This window comes from Berghia stephanieae, chromosome 5 (genome assembly GCF_034508935.2).
Source record: "Berghia stephanieae isolate SIO BIC M18660-M18661 chromosome 5, UCSD_Bste_1.3, whole genome shotgun sequence".
Taxonomy (NCBI): Eukaryota; Metazoa; Mollusca; class Gastropoda; order Nudibranchia; family Aeolidiidae; genus Berghia; species Berghia stephanieae.
In genome coordinates, this window is record NC_088364.1 from 20,186,338 (window position 1) to 20,206,337 (window position 20,000).

The window sequence follows — 20,000 nt, forward strand, 5'->3', positions numbered from 1 at the left end:
ATTTTTGGGGGGGGGGGGGGGGGTTTGGGTTTTTTTTTCCAAGATGAATGTCTTTTAAATCGATGGATATAATTTGAAGGACCGAGTTTTCTGACTCAAATAAAATACGAGTTTATTTCCAGAGTACGACAGTTCACTGTCTGAGAAGTTCCTATTCATTCTCTTCATTCAACATATAATCTCAACCCAAGTCTCATATTTTACACTTTATGACCTTTATTGGATTGTCGGACCTTGGAGATCTATATACGAGGTTACAAAACATTCAATAGTGGTCAAAAACTGCATTAATGACACTCCTTTTTTAAAAAAAATATGAAATTGTACTTATCATGGAATGTTATAATCCAGTTTTTGCCCAACAGCCTATTAAATGTTTCGTAGCCTCGGAGATCGCCATCCCAAGGCTGGCCTCATCTCTCCGTCAGAAAATCCAAAAAAGGTCTAAAAGTTTAAATTAACGATATGCAATATGGGTCTAAAACCGTATCATGTAGGCAGATGTACTATGTCCTGTCAAATCGTTTACGTCACTAGATATGTAAATATGAGAAAAGTAAATATAATTTTTGAAGTAAGTCGAGATTAGAAGTAGATAAATTTTATTTTAATTTAAAGTGTTAACAAAACATTTTAAAAATCACTTTATTGCGTATTTCCCCCCTTTGCTTATATTATTATGGGGGCGAAGTGGCCGAGTGGTTAAGGCATTGCACTGTGACCCGGAAGGACCCGGGTTCGAGCCCGCTTCAGGCACTCTGGTTTTTTTCCTTGAGCAAGATTATTAACCCCCAATCTGCTCACTTGAACAACATGGGTGATTCCCTATTGACATCAGACATCTTGTTTGATGAGTTATCTATATTCCTTCGTGGAATGCCTAGGCGACGATGTCTTATGGTGTCGTGGCGGAGAAGGCATAATTTTTTATTTTTTTAATAATATTATTTAAGTGATTAAAAAGTTATGGTGCCCCAACTCAATACAAGTTCTGTTCTGTGCGGAGAATGGAAAATTATTTTAAAAGATGAAGGTCACAAGTCATTAATTCAAGACAAATTCCCGTTCGGTGCAGTGTGCGGAAAATTGTTTTAAAGGGTCAGAAGTCATTAATGTTTTGATAATTGACTGCTTACCTTCACCCTCGATTTAATATTTTTAAGCCACTAACACGATTAGGTCACAGGCAGTCTATAATGCGTTTTTAGCTTCACGGTTTTTCCCTATTATTTTCATTTTATGCCCTTCCTCCACGACATCATAAGATATCGTCGCCTATGCATTCCACGAAGGAATATAGATAGTTCATCAAACAAGATGTCTGGTGTCAACAGGAATCACCCATATTGTCCAAATGAGCAAATTGGGGGTTAATAATCTTGCCCGACTAAAATTTAAAAACGAATTTGCCTGGAACGGGCTCGAACCTGGGACCTTCCTGGTAACAGTGCAATGCCTTAACCACTCGGCCACTTCGCGCCCCCCCCCCCCCCACCCCTTTTTTTTCTATTAGAGACTACAAAAGGGGTGTTATACTGTATTTTTTAAACTAAAGATTAAATTTATAGTATCCCAATATAATCTCTGTTCCAGGAGGTGAGTCACATATTAACACGGTTGGTCATATTTACACAGTGGGTATGTCATCATGAAATGGTGTTTATTTATCAGTTAATAGTTTTACAGCTGGCCGATAACTTGATTTACAGCTTACTGGTGGTGAAGTCTGTGTCTTTCTTATCAACTTTGAAAATGGTTACCAGTTGTATCAAAACGGGGTCGGAATCAGATGGTGCTTAAAGTTGAGTCTTTTAGCTTTTAATTTCATCAGAAAATTGGAGTAAAATTAACGGCTTCTCGAAGAGGCCACTCAGTATTAATTCTTTAACTTTAAAAAAACCCTTAATTTTTTAATGTTGATCATTTTTATATGTATATATAATATATATATATATATATATATATATATATATATATATATATATTATATATATATATATATATATATAATATATATATATACATATATATATAATATATATATATATATATATATATATATATATATATATATATATATATATATATATATATATATGAACCAGTTAAGTGCCGTGTTGTTGTAAAATTCGTATTTAAAATGCTGGCCAGAAAACTCGTCGTTCAAATATGGATTGATTTAAATGATTCTCAGCTTGGCAAAAACTCTCGAACCTGGGACTACACGTAAAGAGTGAGAGATAGAGAGAGACAGAGAGAGAGGGGGGGGGGAAGAGAGAGAGAGAGAGAGAGAGAGAGAAGAGAGTTGGAGTTAGAGGGATAGAGTGTATGTTTCTGTGCGTGCATTTGTGTTTGTGTACGTTTATGTGTGTGTTTCTGTGCGATTAGGAGTATATGCGCTTGAATAAAAAATAGAACTTAAGATAAAGTAACGCAACTAAAAATCAATCAGTATGTATATTTCTGTGTGTGTGTGTGTGTGTGTGTTTTGTGTGTGTTTACGTATATTTATGTATATGTATGTGAGTGTGTGTGTGTCATCACAATAAATCCCCTGGGTGTGTTCAGACCATGGACACACCAAACCAGTGTCATATTATCTGAATAACAAGATTGTCCCTCTCTGTCATGATAAGGCCTTCAAACGGATTTACCGGCCAAATTTATGTGTATATTGGAAATCTGCTGCCGGACAGTGACGAAACGTTTCTGTTTGATTTTAACCAGAAATAATTTTTCTCCAATATATCACTAGTTTGACAAGTACCCCAATTTTCAAAATAAGAATACCAGTTTTGATTTTATAGAATTCTCAGATTTAATTCAAGATTGTTAAAGTAGATAAGGTCATCACAGTTTATGGATTAAAAATAATATGAATGAAGTTTAACTAGTTACCTGTTGTACTATAGAAAGGCACAAATTTAAATCGTATTTGGCCAGAAAAGTCGTCCTTCAAATATCTGTCGATTTAAATAACCATCATCTTGGCAAAAACCCTCAAACTTGTTACTAAGGAAGACTTCGCACAGTCCCAGGTTTGAGAGCGTTTTTATTTTCCGGTTGGAAGGTCATTTTAAATCGATCGATGTTTGAAAGCGAGTTTTCTGGCCAAATTTTTAAATAAGCGTCTTTCAAGAGCATGACGGTTAACCGGTAAATTATGTTTTCTCGCCAAAATTGGTGTCTGTCTGCTTACGATAGTCTTGCAGTCGGTGCAGTTATGTATGGATGATTGCAGTTTGTACTGAAAAGTGGTTTATGACACAAACAGTGAGGGCGTGTCGAGAATGTAATGACAAGTTACTACATAGTTGATCGAATTCCTTATTGGGACACTGGGATTTATTTATTTATTTATTTATTTATTTATTTATTTATTTATTTATTTGATGTGGTATGTCACAATGTATCTATTTGGATCCCCTCCCCTCTCCCAACTTTGGATTAGCGCTATATAAATGCATTATTGTTATTTTAAGGGGAAGTGTGTGTGTGTGTGTGTTGGGGGGGGGGGGGGGGAGGATATGGGGAGATATAAGGATATAAAATACGTAAGTATAGTCTACGATAGATTGGATTCGGTCTGTTATCTATCGAATGTGTGTTCATGTGTGAATGCTGTGTGTGTGTGTGTGTGTGTGTATAAATATCTATACTTGTGTGTTTCATTTGTGCGTATGTTGGTGGATACGTGTGTGTGTGTGTGTGTGTGTGCGTGTGTGTGTGTGCGTGTATATATATATATTATATATATATATATATTATATATATATATATTTGTGTGTATATATATGTATTTATGCATGTGTGTTAGAATGTATGTTTAATAGGTGTGTTTGTGTGTGTGTGTGTGCATATATTATATATGTGTGTTAGGATGTATGTGTATTATATTATGTATGTGCATGTTGTGTATGTGTGTGTGTGTGGGTGTGTGTGTGTGTGTGTGTCTTTACGTATTTATCGGAAATACGTTGGTGACTGTGCCCTATCGACAACACCGTTTCGTTTTCTGCCATTGCCTGCCATTATATTCTTCTTACTTACCGATTACAATTCGATCTGTATGGCTGCTATCCGTTTAAACCATGTCGTATTGTACTGTGTATTTGTCATTCCATTCATTGTCTCTTGTGGACTGCTTGGATTATATCCCGTATTTATCTAGCTAAAATATGTGCCGTAATTCGACGATGAGTGGAGATTTGTTTATTATAGTTATTGTGGACTTTAATGTGGTGTGTTGTGTATAAGATTTAGTGTAAAAATCAATAAATTATAGATAATATAGAAATATATAGATGAACGACCTATTGCCTCAAAACGGTATTGTGTTAGAGGGATTCAGATGATAAAACTTTTAATTCATTATCAAAAATATGAAAGTGGTAAATTAAATTTAGATGTGATTATTTGATTTCAAAAGGTGTGTACAAAACAGTAGCCCAAAAATCAAGAAAGAAGAAAACAATCGAGTAAAAAAGAGCAAACTCAAAAAATCTGCTTTGAATATCAGCCAAGACAAGCAGGTTTTTTAAAAATGTATTTTCTTATTAATTTTCTATTTCTGCCTTGCCTGACACTGTTTCATAAATACTTTTTTTTCAGATCTTTATCTTACACTAGTAAAAAAAAAAGTAGTCCTTCAGAGCCTTCAGGCCCATGGAGCCGGAGTTTATCCCGGTTTCAATAGCGTGAAACGGACAATAGCATTTGCTTGCTACCCTTTGGATTGGACGCTAGTCTATCGCAAAGTACTTTTCATCAGATCTACCAGACTCAGCTACCCTCGAATGTACCCGGTATCGATCTCGACCCCTTTGCGTTTGAAGCGAGTGCTCTACCCACTGAGCTATCGGGACTCCTTCTTATACTACTACCTGCTCCCTTATTTGTCACTAAGATTTCTTGAGGTCAAGGGATTACGTTTCCAAAAGTAACAAAACATTTTTAAATCTTATATTTCTGCGTGTTTCAACTTTTAAATCCATTTCGACATCATTACAATCCCGACATAATACCGTTTTGATACATGAAGTCACAAAATCTGTTTTTGAAAAGTGCCACAAACAATAAAAGAGGAAGAGAATCCATAACGTCTCTGGATCTTATTTCAAGTATGATATTATGCTCGTAATGTTGTTATAAAAGAAAGAGAAAATGTAATAAATTCATAATGTCAATATGTTTTGAAATAAAAATCAGTTATTTTGGCCTATCCCCTCAACACGGTTTAATGTCGTGTCAAACCAGCTGTCAGGAAAACGGATTTTAAAACTAATTATGGAACTAGGGAGCAGGAACCGGTGTAAGATAAATATCTGAACAAGTGTGTATGAAAGGTGCCAGACATTGCAAGAAAGAAACATACAAGAAAAAAAAACCATCCCCAAAAAATACGTCTGCCTCGCCTGGGAATCGAACCTCAGACCTTCAGATTACCGTACGGTAATCAGAAGGTTTGAGGTTCGATCCCCAGTCAATGTAGTGATGTTTTTTTTTTTTTTTCTTCAATTTTTCTTTCTTGCTTTGGCACATTTCATACACACTTGTTCAGATCTGTACCTTAAAACTAAAATGATCTGAAATATGAAATGTCAGTTTTGTCAGTTTAAGAAATCATATTCATTCTCATCAATGAAACAACAACTTCACACAAGTCTCGCATTTGACGATACATTCAATCATATCACCCCTGAGCGTAATCTGGAAAGACGCCTTTTTAAAAAAAAAGTGGCCAGAATATTATCGTCCTTCATATATCGGTCTATTTATATGACCCTCACCTTGGCAAAGCTCTCAATCCTGGTACCTCGCCACTACTACTACTACCACTACTACTACTACTACTACTACTACTACTACTACTACTACTACTACTACTACTACTACTACTACTACTACTACTACTACTACTACTACTACTACTACTTCTACTATACTTACACTACTACTACTACTACTACTACTCACTATACTACTTCTACTACTACTACTACTATAGTACTTACTACTACTATTAGTACTACTACTACTACACTTCTACTACTACTACTACTACTACTACTACTACTACTACTACTACTACTACTACTACTACTACTATTACTACCGCTACTTCAATTTCTATTATCAATACTATTACTTCTCTACTTTACTACAATCACAATTTGTATAAGTCTCTAAATTAATTGTTCTGAGAACTGCCAGCTTAAATCTGGGATTAGTCTGAGAGCTCATCTATTTTCTAACCATAATTTACACCACATTTACAACTTGTAAATTGTTTACGTGACAAAATCGCTCTGTTATAAAACCCCGGAAAAAACACACAGGATTGGCAGCACGATAGAAATAGATGTAATTAAGTGACAGGAAAAGAGGTAGAAAACCGAAATTTGACAACCGTGGCCTGGGGTTCGATTAAAGACAGTAGTTAGATCAAATTAGCACTTAATTTTCTATGGACTAGACCTTTTCCCGATATTTATGGGTACCCGATAAGTCTTTGTACTTTAGTCAAGGATGCCTAGTGTTACGAAAAATTCGTAGAATTACGAATATTTGGCTCCTATTGCAGAGCTGCAAATGTGTCTTTGACTCAATGAATCTTACTGAAAAGGAAAATGTCATTCCACAGAAGACCTTGGAACATTTATGATCATGTTGAAGGCAAATTATAATTTGTAAAGCTATTTTTATGGCGACTTTTTCTCTATTTTTCCCCCTTGGAAACTGCGATTGTCTGAAATTTGACTTTTGTATAATGCCACAAATCTATATCAAGAATATACTTGTTTTTCATCAGTCTGTCTCAGTCATGTCGCTAATTATACCCAATGAAGGGAGGTCAAGTTTCTTCCTGATTTGTCACTTGGATGTCAAGTAGAATTTCTCTGGCTAAAATATAAAAAATGAATTTTGTCAGCATGCGACGAATAATTCGACTTTGTGTCAACTCAAGCCAAGGTCTTTGCAGGCTTCTGTCATTCGTTATCTGAACAACCCGCCGTCAGCGGTATTCACAAACACTCTTAGCTTGAAACCTTTAATCTAATGCCAAACAGATTAAGTGCTTAGCTTTGTAGTCTACTATTCACACTTGAGGCTTTTAGGGGGTAAAGATAGCTCAGTTGGTAGCATTTTTGTTTTTGTTTTTTACTCCATTTTCCTCACAGAAGATATTGGTTAGTTTGGTGCCTTATTTCCTGGGAGAGTAGTCATTGCCGGTGGGTAACACGCAATGTCAACTGATCCTTCTGATGGGGCGATTTGGTCTTTGTCGAAAAGCACTTCGCTAGCGTCCTACCCAAAAAGTAGTAGGCAATGATGCTCTCCGTTGAACGTTACAGGAACCGTGATAACTTTCTTCCTCTTACCTTGGAGATTGATTTCAAGTTCCTTCAAGGCTCCTTGTGCAATATGTGGCCAAACCATGTCCAGTTCCAAGTTCTGTCAAATGGCAGTTGGTTTTCTCTTTTTCCAATGTCAGAGTTGGACACACTCTGTCAAACCATTTGATTCATACATTGAAAACACGTGTCGTTATTAACTCTCTCCTTACCGATTCTTTTCAGTATTTTTCCAAAATGGCAGGCTTACCCAGCAGGAAAAAAAATTGATTTTTTAAACTCAAACAAGCTCTTTACAAAGCAACTTTATGTTCTTATTACTTTAACAAAGATCCTTCTTCAAAGTTTGTGATGTACAAAATAATTCTGAATTAAAAAAAATTATGTGGTGTCGTAACAAACGTGACGATTTTACTGCAGGTGGTAAGGAGAGGGTTAAACCACCATAGGTGACTAAGCTTTATGGATTCTATGTCGAATGGTTCAAATAGTTCGAAAACACCAAAAATACCCCTGAACCCTAAGTTTATCTCTATGTCCGTACCTTTCAACGAGCAAAAAACAAGCGCTCGTTATCAATGGAATAGGTAGGAATGCGTTTGTAAAATGTCTATGACCTTACGTGTCATAAAGTACATTTCGAAGTAATAAATGCAAGACTAACTCCACTTCAATCTTTCCAGACTCTTAAATATGCAATGTTTGTTTTTTCCGTTTTATTGTCATGTGATATTTTATCTGTGAGTCGTCTCCTCAATCTGCTATTATGTTGCGATGAACCCGATGGATAAAATTGAAGTAAAGTGTTTTGGGTTTTTACAAATCAGAATAATTCAGAAGAATCGTCCTTTTCGTTTCCACTATTTGTGATGCACTTCCATTCAATGTCAAACAGGCATATATTAATTTCATTTACTTTACTTCAGTTATGCAAGTTCATGACCAAAAAGTGTCGCAATCACGATAATTTATATTTTAAAAATAGGTTGTTTTTTTTCTCAAATCTATTGTAAAAAAATGCGATTAAGTTTCTGTTCAAAATGAAAAAAGGCTTATCTTAATGCAAAGAAGAGTCCTTTCAACTCCCCCTAATTGTAGTACAGTTTCACATTCCTTACATTTTGGGGCCATCTTATCCTCATTACTCTTCTCAGATGCTTGTTTGGAAGGCATCCTTGTTTTATCTCATCTTCTTTCATCAACTCCCATATCTGGGAATCATAAAGGAAAACTCGATAGGGCTAGACTTTTTAACCAGATAACTGACGAACTCTAGAAAATAAAACAAATTGAAAAATCTGGCCAGAAAACTCGTCCTTCAAATATCGACCGATTTAAGTGACCCTCTTGGCAAGAACCCTCTCATCTGGGACTTTGCGAATTTTAGAGATTTTGCCAAGATGAGGGTAATTTAAATCGGTCGATATTTGAAGGACGAGTTTTCTGGCTAAATAGTTAAATATGTTCTATTTTTCTATAGTTTGACAGTTCTGTGTCTGTTTTAAAAAAAAAAATTTTCCGGGAGTTCTTACTATTCTTCTTGTGTTTCACACTTTCCAACGTTTCAGGAATGCCCTAATTGCAAGGTTTTAAACGTCATATATCTGTTGTTCCTCGTCTATCTTCACTTACTTCATTCTCACAGTAAAATGTAGCCCATCGTCTCATAAAAACAATATTGTGTCGGGTTGAATTAGGAATTATGAATTGAACTTCCACCGCAAATATATTATGAGACTTGGGTTAAGCCTATCACCCGAAGCAATCAGCCCCACAGTTCATGAGTTTAATTCACAAAATTTAAAAATATTTTTATATTTCGTGGGTTGAGTGAGGATTAACTAGCTCTAATTCCATTTTTTTGAAGATTTTGAAATATTCCATTTTTACAATCAGATTTATAAATGGCTCCATCGGAAAAAAATATGTTGCTCAAATCGGGATATTGGCTCAAAAGTTATGCACAAAAGAGCGGCTGAAATTTATATTCAGTACATATTCAGTATTATAACCCAAAAAAATGTTTTAATAATGTTTTCTCAATTTCAAGTAATATAAAAATAGAACCAGTTTAACCTCGACCCACGATTTACTGACGTTAACAATGATATTTTTAAGAAACTGCAAAACTGAAGATGTTACAATACACCCACCCCCCTTTCCCCGGGTCCAAGGTCGGGCTTCTCCTCGGTCCGAAAGTCCATTTAAGGTAAAAATCTGTAGATTATATCTTAAATAACAAGACAGTGATAAGTGCAATTCATATCTGATCTTTTGTACTCAAAATTTTCGTATTTCCGAGACCTAGTTCATTCCTATATTATAATGCTTTGAGAGTATGGGTCACATATATTAATAATTTTGAAGCATTATTTCAATCTAGTGAGAGTATATGATTTAAATGCGTTGTTTACTTATGAAGGTATAATCACTAATACTCGTTTCACCACTAGAAATTTAAAAATATATATATATTTCGTGAGGCATGTTTGAAAAGATTCTTGGATTACCTTCTCAATGGAAATATCATCACTGAGAGTAGAATTATCAATTTTACCGTGACTCACACAAAATCTCGTGCGATGTGGCGATATATACTGATAACCGGGATTAATTACAGTTTTAATTTATTAAGAACTCCGAGCGCCATCTGATGTGTTTTCTTAAAATAGAATTCGGAGATCACGATGAACCATGAAGAGGAAGTTTCCAGGAGTAAAAATATATTGCAAAGGTCAAGGTCATGGAGGGGGACAAAGGCGACGCTGAAATTATTCGCCCGATTTCGTGGGCAAAAATGGATTTTTGACGAGGAGGTCGAAAATGAAGACACAGCGCCACCCTGTCGGCCTAGTAAGTTATAATGCTTATACATTTGTAGATAAAACTTTGTGGAAAGGTCGAGTTCGTGACAACCGACACAAAAAAAATATTTATGTTAGATTATTTTGAAAGACTAGAGAAGAATTTCTTTTCCATTAATTTATTTGGGTTGTCTAATTGATAATAATCCGACAGTCATCTTTTGCCCTCTCTATTTCCATTCTTTGGAATGCTATTTCTGGTATTCCCGGTCCATATCTATTCTAGACTATCGGTTTTTAGAATACTTTTCATAATTAACCCAGAGAAACTGATAAAAAAAATCAAATATACCCAGAGCTTTTCATAATTACTTGATGCTGATTTCTCTTTGTGTTGATTGTCACGCAATATATATAATATATATATATATAACAAGATATGAAGTGAATAGAAAAGTGCCAGAAGACAATAGAGAATAAAAATTTTTCGCGGCGGTGGTGGGGTTTGAACCTGCGACCTTATTGGTACGACAACTCCGCCTGGCAGGTGAGAGCGTGGCTCTACCGTGTGAGCTATCCACGAACACGAAAATATTCGTTTCAAACTCAAAGTCATTACTAGATCCCTCTCTCACCCACTACTTGAGACCGCCGATTCGTTCGTACACCACCATCGCGAATAATTTTGACCAGCAGTTAAGCTTAATAGCCAATATTCTCAACACAAACATATAACGTAGAAACGATTGAGACATTGAGTATGCTCCGGTGTATGGGGTGAATTTTAATTCAGAAAAGTGAGTGGAGCAGGCACTTATGTTGGTAACAACAAGATATGAAGTGAATAGAAAAGTGCCAGAAGACAATAGAGAATAAAAATTTTTCGCGGCGGTGGTGGGGTTTGAACCTGCGACCTTATTTGTACGACAACTCCGCCTGGCAGGTGAGAGCGTGGCTCTACCGTGTGAGCTATCCACGAACACGAAAATATTCGTTTCAAACTCAAAGTCATTACTAGATCCCTCTCTCACCCACTACTTGAGACCGCCGATTCGTTCGTACACCACCATCGCGAATAATTTTGACCAGCAGTTAAGCTTAATAGCCAATATTCTCAACACAAACATATAACATAGAAACGATTGAGACATTGAGTATGCTCCGGTGTATGGGGTGAATTTTAATTCAGAAAAGTGAGTGGAGCAGGCACTTATGTTGGTAACAACAAGATATGAAGTGAATAGAAAAGTGCCAGAAGACAATAGAGAATAAAAAATTTTCGCGGCGGTGGTGGGGTTTGAGAGAGGGATCTAGTAATGACTTTGAGTTTGAAACGAATATTTTCGTGTTCGTGGATAGCTCACACGGTAGAGCCACGCTCTCACCTGCCAGGCGGAGTTGTCGTACCAATAAGGTCGCAGGTTCAAACCCCACCACCGCCGCGAAAAATTTTTATTCTCTATTGTCTTCTGGCACTTTTCTATTCACTTCATATCTTGTTGTTACCAACATAAGTGCCTGCTCCACTCACTTTTCTGAATATATATATATATATTATTTTAAAAAATATTTTTTAAATTAATTTTTAAAAGAAAAATTTCTCACCTCATTTTTTTTACATATTCTCCAACAATGTTGTTTCGTCCAGAACAACAGGAATCATCAAGGAGGTCGTTTAGGGGTTTCTGGGAAGGATGTTGTCTCGTTGTAGGACACAACAACATCCCTCCCAGACACCTCTAATAGTAAACAACAAGATCCCTCCCAGGCACCTCTAAACGACCTCCCTTATGACGGTGGCTTAATGGAGGAAAAATAGAGCACCATGAATACACAGAATTGCATAATTATAAATACGATCACAAACATCTATCTGATATGAATGTCACAATGAACTAAATTGAAGAAAATTTTATTCAAATGTCAAAATCATCGAAACATGGGACACTTGAGATTTTGATAATTATTAAGAAACAAACAAAAAACAAACTTGAGCACTTATATAACGCAAAATCCACTAAACGTGTACAAAGCGCTTTAAAACACGTAACGAGTCATATCGGACGAGACATGTCGCCTGGCTTGTTTTTTGTGTCTTATGGGGGTTTTTTTTCGACAAAGACAACGCTGACCAGGTACTCGTTTTACAGCTGAGTTCGGTGTGAGAATGTAAGTCAATTTTTATTTTTACAAGGATTCAACTATGCGCCGTTCACTACGAGACTCGAACCCAGGACATTCCGATCCGAGACCGATTCTTATGTTCATACATGTTCATAATGACAAGTTGTGTTCATAATTATGTTGATAATGATGAGGATGAAGATTAGATGAGGACGCTAATTATTGACCAGTTAACTGCCGTACTCTGGAAAAACATGTTTTACAAAATTTGGCCTGAAAACTTGTCCTTCAAATTTGATTATCGATCGATTTAAATGACTTCTCAAGGTCCCAGTTGTTTTTTATTTTTATTGGGGTTTTTTTTTTTGGGGGGGGGGGGGGGTTGGGGGGGGGTTGCCAAGATAAGGGTCACTTATATTGATCGATGTTTGAAGGACGAGTTTTCTGGCTAATTTTTTAAAAATACGGGTTGTTGTTTTTTCCCCAGAGAGTGGCGGTATAATGATTAACAATAAAATGTCTGATAATTGTTGTCTCGGTATGAAACTAGACCAAAAAATACAACAACAAAAATTGAGCTTTTATATAGCGCAATATCCACTTAACGTGCTCAAAGCGCTTTACATGGGGTCCCTGGTCAACAGCAACATTTAACATGTAGGACGAGACATGACGCCTGTTAGGCGATATTACAATTTTTCGGACAAAGACAACGCTGTTAACGGCCAGGTACTCATTTTACACCTGAGTACGGTGAGAGAATGTGAGTAAAGAGTCTTTTCCGAGGACTCAACTATGCGTCGAGCGAGGCTCGAACCCAGGACCTTCCGATCCGAAAGCGAGTGTCATACCACTAGACCACATAGCCGCACAAACTATGATTGCCTCTCTCATGGTCTTGATTAAAACGTGGAAAACGATACAACTCCATGGCATCGCTCACTTACTAAACACTTTTTAAAAACTCATTTCAGGTTTGATTTAATTTCAATTCAAATATTATGAATTAAAATGAATGAATTATCGTGTTTAGAATTCGTAAATATAATTAAACAGCTAAGAAGTCTCGGAATTAGGGATTTTTGGACAAGTCTAGGGTCATCGTAATTTATCCATCATTGAAGTAGGAAAAATAATTTGACTGAAATGCAAAGGCGTTTTGTCTGTGGAGTTGAACAATGTATTTTACCGTACTCTGAACTAAAACAGATGGCCTGAAAACTCGTCCTTCAAACATCGATCGATTAAAATGACTCTCACCTTGCCAAACTCTCTTAAACCTGGGACTTCCGTGAAGACTTCCGGGAAGTCCCAGGATTGAGATTTTGGCAAGATGAGGGTCATTTTAATCGATCGATATTTGAAGGAAGAGGTTTCTTGCCAAAAACACTTTATAGGTGTTTGTTATATTTATTGTCGTAGAACGACGGTAGTCATGCCTAATAATTAACACCCACCTACTCGTTAAAATCTAGGGGTATACAAAACACATGTGCGAAAAACGTATGGTGATATTTACCTTTAAGAAACTAGGGAGCAGTAAGATAAAGATCTGAACAAGTGTGTACGAAAGGTGTCAGACAAAGCAAGAGAAAAATACAAGAAAAAAAACAAGCAAAAAAAAAATCAGCCATCCTCGACTGGGGATCGAACCTCAGACTTCCTGATACCGGAAATCGGAGGTCTGAGGTACGATCACCTGCCGAGGTAGACTGATTTTTGGAATGGTTTTCTATTCGTGTATTTTTCTCTCTTGCTTTGTCTGGCACCTTTCATGCATAGTTGTTCAGATCTTTCGATGATGTTTCAAGAAAGGCAACAGATTTACGCTGAATTGGTAGGATAAACATGGTTAAGAGTTAACTTTCGTAGTGGTAAAGCTACGGGAGCTTGAGTTCATCCCAATGTCTAGCTTTGAACGGAAAGGGTACGTGTTTACAACTCTTTGAATGGGATGCTAGTCCAACTACGAGTTGTGCGTATTAGTAATACTAATTGCCGTCCGGAGCTGTCCGGGGTAGAACGAGGAGCTTTCGGAAGGCCTCCCTTTCGGACGACTCCTGGAAAGCTTTGTACAGCTCTGAGGGCCTCCGGATTGCTTGAGAATGCTTAAGATGACCTCCGGACAGCTTCCCCATTCCGCCGGACGGCTCCGAACGGCAATTAGTAGGACCGACCTGCAAGGCTTGTTACTGGACAGTGATATGACCGTTGGTCTCTGGAGCTGCCAGACATTTAGGCAGGCATCACTGTTCCCAAGTTTCCATTTCATATTTGATGCAGTTTATGCAATGTCTGTTATGAGGCTATTTGACGAAACCAAGTATTTCCTGGCATTATGGAATGCAGGCATTCTTTTGGTGATGTTGCCTCCTGTAGGGATTTTGCTGTTTTTGGACTCTATCCACAAACATAAGATGCAAATATAAAAAGGCGTTCATGATTACAGACAACTTTCAATATGAGGTTGTTGTTTTTATAAATTTGATCACACATGTTGCTCATTTGTGAATATGCACAATGCTCTATAATATTGAGTAACTCCTTTAAAAAAAAAAAACAAAAAAAAAAAAAACAAAGATTTAAAAAAATAGATAAACCAAAAAAAAAACAAAAAACCATTTTGATCTTCTTGAGGTCACTTTCACAATTGCGTTTATCACTTACTTCTATTCTCTTTGTATCTAAAGAGCAGGCACTGATGCAAGATAAAAATCAGGAAAATGATATAATGTAACAGAACCAGACAAATCAGAAAGAACAAAAACAAAAAAAATCATCCAAAATTTGTTAAGGGTCTTTGGTTTATAGTTCTGTTCTTGTTTGTTTGTTTTGTTGTTTTTTTTTTTTGTTTTTTTTTTTTTTTTTGTTTTTGGTTTTTTTTTTTCATTTTTATATATTTCTTTTGATAAAGATCTGAAAAAGTGTGCTCTCAATCTGATATTTCGTTTAGCACTCGTTCATACACAGTTTGGCACTGTTTCATACACATGATTTCAGATTTTGTCCCCCTTTTTATGGAACTGTATCACTTTTATATTAACACTAATTTTCACCTGAGAGACAACACTGTAAGTGGCTATGTACTATTTTCACACCCGAGTATGGTGAGAATATGAGCTAAGAGCCTTCTCTTGGACTCAGCTTTTTGCCACCCACAACGGGACTCAAACCCAGAACTCACAGATCACAAGCAGGGTGTCAAACAATTGACCCCAAAGTCGCTCAAATAAGAGTATGTGAAAAATAATATTATGCATTCTTCATATTAACTAACCACCTGTAAATTTCTGCGAGTTGTTTTAGAAAAGAACAGAATCGGTTTGTTTTGCAGAAATTAAAGATTATCTTCTCCTCGCACTGAGTAACCCCGAAGCTTGATGTGCCGTAACGACTTGCGTGACTTCTCGTGGGGTGTAAATTGTAAGCACATTAGTGGAAATGCAGGGCATTAACCGTCACGTTTCCAGGACGTTAACAGTCGTAAACGAGTGAGAATCACTCGCTACTAAGTCTTTAATCTATCTTTGTTGTGACGCCATAACAGTTTAACAGAGAGAGCGTGTCGTGTATGAGCCAAATTCGTAATGTATATTTGGAAACATTGTGCTTATTATCGACTGATTCCGGTTCTAATAGCTGCTTCGTTACGACACTCCAAATATGTGACAAATCGTACCAAAACGGTATTTCAACGGGGTGAAACTGTTGCTTCAAATTAGATTAAAAGCAAAACCGATAAAAATAAAACAAATGTTTTCATCTGGAGGCACTTTTACAAAGTTGTTTTGCTTTGTTTTCTTTGTTTTCTTTTTTGTTTTCTTTGTTTTGTTTTTGTTTTTTGTTTTTGTTTTGTTTTTCATTTGTTTGTTTTGTGTTTATTTTTTGTTTTGGTTTTTTTACTTGTTTCTTTTTTTTTTCTTTTTTTTTTTTGTTTCTTAAACTTCAAAATTATGTTGAATGCCCCCCCCCCCCCCAATCAGGACTTAAAACAATTTTCTTCTGACCAAGTGGTTAAGGCATTGCACATTGACCCTGAAGGTCCCGAGTTCGAGCTCTTTCGTTTATCTACTTGGTCAAGATTATTAACCCTAATTTGCTAGCTCACTTTGGACAGCATGGGTTTTTCCTGTTAACATCAGACATTTGTTCGATGGATCATCTATATTCCTTAGTCAAATGCTAAGGCGACGACATCTAACGAATGATAGGAGAGCGGTTCATTGACCTGTTTGTCGTGATATCGTATATCGGTGGTATACTGAGTACCGTTCATCATAGCTGTCAGAATTCGGTATAAACCCAGTATCGCCCATCACCACTCTCAGAATTCGATGGGAACCCAAATACGGTTCTTCACTGCTGTCGGAGTTCGGCAGATTACCGAGTACAGTCAGTTCATCATCGCTCAATCAGGACTTAGCGATAGTGATTATTTCTATAAATAGATGACCTATTAACAAGGTAATTCGCAATGTCAGGAGCATGATCCATACGATGAGATGGGCGATTATAATTAGAACTATAATTACCCCGTACAAAATTAACACATTATAAATGTCTCGATCAATGAACATTCAACTACCCAGAGTAAAAGATATCCGAGTAGCAGGTTGAACTTTTACTTATACGGACACCCTACACAATGCAATACGCATTTCCTCTTGGTGCATTTATCCTGTAAGTTTGTAAAAACAGCTTCAAAGAAAATAAACAAAATACCAAACACGGAATGTTTCGGGCCCAAAACATTTCTTCAACCAACAACAAAAAATGTAATGTATTTATTTAGAAATGTATTTATGTTTTTTCTTGTTGGCTGAAGAAGGGTTTTTAGTCCGAAACGTTCCATGTTTGGTATTTTGTACTTTTTACGTCCACAGTTTCTAGCAGCTTAGTATCACTTTGTATGTGTTTTGTTAATGGTGTTGTCTCTCTTTCCTGGGAGTCGGCATCGAGAGGAAATACTTAGTTTTAAAGTATGTCTGTTTCACGTAGCAGGAAGCTCTCGCTGTACGGGTTTGATGACTCGCCAGGTTCAAAGCACATTGTAATGCGAGTTTCTCTCTCTCTCTCTCTCTCTCTCTCTCTCTCTCTCTCTCTCTCTCTCTCTCTTTCTCTCTTTCTCTCTCTTTCTCTCTCTCTCTTTCTCACTCTCTCTCTCTGTCTCTCTTTCTTTCTTTCTTTCTTTCTTTCTTTCTTTCGTTCTTTCTTTTTCTCTCGCCCTCTCTTTCTCTCTCTCTCTCTCTCTCTCTCTCTCTCTCTATCTATCTATCTATCTATCTATCTATCTATCACTCTCTCCGTTGTGTGTGTGTGTGTGTGTTTGTGTGTTTTATGCGACTATGTGGTCTTGTGGTATGACACTCGCTATCGGATCGGAAGATACTGGGTCTGAGCTTCGTTCTGGGCATAGTTGAGACCTTGGAAAATGCTCTTTACTCGCATTCTCTCACGGTACTCAGGTGTAAAATGAGCACCTGACCGTTAACAGCGTTGTCTCTGTCGGAAAAAAAATTGAAACATCGCCTAATAAGCATCATGTCTCGTTCTACATGTTACGTGTTACTGTCGGTCAAGGACCCTTTTTAAAGCATTTTGGCACGTTGACGGATATTGCGCTCTATAAACAAATTTCAAGCTCAAGTGTGTGTTTGTGTTCGGATGTGTTTTGTTGTTGCTGTTGTTGTTGTTGTCGTCTCGACCCTTGGAATCTTTGTTTTGCCCAAGCTCCAGTCTACAGTCATTTGCTGTGAGTATGAATTGCTGTTAAATATTAGGACCTAGCCATAATATACCAGACGGGTTGATCAGATGAAAATCATGGTTTTAGAGAGGTTCATTGACCTGCTTGTCATGATGTCCTATCCAGGAGGTGACATACACGGTGGCGATTTAATTAATGTCTATTTCACATTACAGAAACAAAGATATTAATTCTGCCTACGTGGGTGATAATATCTTGACAAATTTATTTTACACTTGGGTTGTATACATTCGTATGCAGAACAAAAAATTCTATTGACGACACAGTTTGCCTCGGGTCAATAAAATGTGTTGGTTGTTACTGACCCGACGCCCACGTGTTATTTATTTGTTGGAAAACGATTTTGTTGTTTGTACCTAAAACCAAAAAAAAACCCCGAAAGTCCATGTTTGTCCGACTTATATTCATGGATACCGTGACCAGGTGACCCTGCCCCATGTTATTCCATGTCGTCTTTGTCAAACCTTACAGGTTTGGACTTAAAACACGAGCATGGGATTAGACACGTCGTCGGTTGTTTTCCCTCAAAGAAATAATAAAACCTTTTGATTGGCGTGAGTTTATCTGTAGGTCTGATAACAGAATTTTCATCGGCCTATTGTTGTAAAGGAAATGCTCTCAAGCCAGCTCAAAAAAAGTGTCCATTACAACAATGTTAAATCAAGGCCATAATTGACTGCGTTCGATTATCAGCCCTGCAAATAAGTAGTATATGTCGGTTTACAAACATTTTTTAAATTGTATTTGTAAAATAGCAATCATTAATTACACACGGAAAAAAGTGATTTATGTAGTCTAGCTCAATTTGGATAAAAAGTGCTCAAAATGATTTACAAGAAGTTACAAGTCAAAAGCAATATTGAATGTTTAGGCACTTTTATAATTTCTTATGGACAAGATGATGCTACTGTTACAAGCTAGAAAACCCATTTTACACTTAGTGGCGAGAACATAGTACGAGTATTAACAGCCCAGTCCAAGCGGTGGTCAAACTTTTAACCTACTGGTCACAAAGCCAAGTATTATACCAATAAACTGCAAAATATTACAAAACAAATTATAATATGCTAACCAGAGCACCACAGGCTCTTACGCCGCAAATCCTTAAATATGAAAATAATATATATGCAGATATCGTTTAGATCGACATGTACATATTCGCAGGTCTGATAACCCGATCAATTATGGTCCCGTTGTTGTAATATGAATATCCTCAAGTTAACGCAAGGTATTCTCTATTGCAACAATGTTAAATCAAGCCCATAATTGTGTCCAGTTATCAGACCTGCAAATGTATGCACCTTGGATTAGATATATACGGTATGCGTACACCCATTAAAGAGACAAATCAACCCCTTTTAAGAGTGTTATTGTTTATGAATAATTTTGCTGCCAATGTTTTCATTGTGGTTTTGACGCAACATTTGAAAACAAACCTTTAAACTTCAACGGTAGAAATGCATTAATACAATCGATCCCTTGTCGAGGAAGAATGACTATTTGGGGATGTTTTTTCTCCTAATTTTCTTTCTTGCTTTGATGGTCTATCCAGGCGGCGAATTCGTTGCCGCATTTGTGAACAGTCGCGCGAACCCTCCCAGAAGCCTCGTCACAACACAACGCTCGACCAGATGCTCTGCGGTTTCAGGCCCTTTGCCACAGCGTGTCCATGTAGGACTAAGGGGGAAAAGTCTCCACTGATGAAGCGATTTGTCCAAGTCGACTTCCATCTCGTATCTGCTTCCCGTCCGAAGTACAAGTACAAGGGTTGTCGTGACTTATTTCGGCTCGAAAAATGGGGGCACCGTCCACTATGTGTATGAGATGTGTTTGAGAGGGCTTCCCAATTCCCATTTCTACTTTATTAAGCCAGTACCAGGTAATCGTCTCTCGCCGGACATCGGGAGAGTGGATTGCTGCCATTATAGGACCTCCATTCTTTAGGTGTTG

The 20,000-nt window shown here is 36.9% G+C and overlaps 1 protein-coding gene across 2 annotated transcripts in view; it reads left to right on the forward strand.

Annotated features, from left to right (window-relative positions):
• LOC144972563 (ankyrin repeat and fibronectin type-III domain-containing protein 1-like) overlaps positions 1-20,000 on the forward strand; it is a 253,729-nt gene that overhangs the window by 132,814 nt on the left and 100,915 nt on the right. The window contains exons 1-2 of one of the 2 annotated variants that reach the window (XM_078913917.1): positions 4,000-4,067; positions 9,839-10,208. The exons of the other annotated variant lie outside the window; for it this stretch is intronic. Coding sequence (XP_078770043.1) covers positions 10,043-10,208 — 166 coding nt within the window. The 5' untranslated portion in view covers positions 4,000-4,067; positions 9,839-10,042. Of the gene's footprint in view, positions 1-3,999; positions 4,068-9,838; positions 10,209-20,000 lie in introns of those variants that run through there. 2 annotated transcript variants of the gene reach the window in all.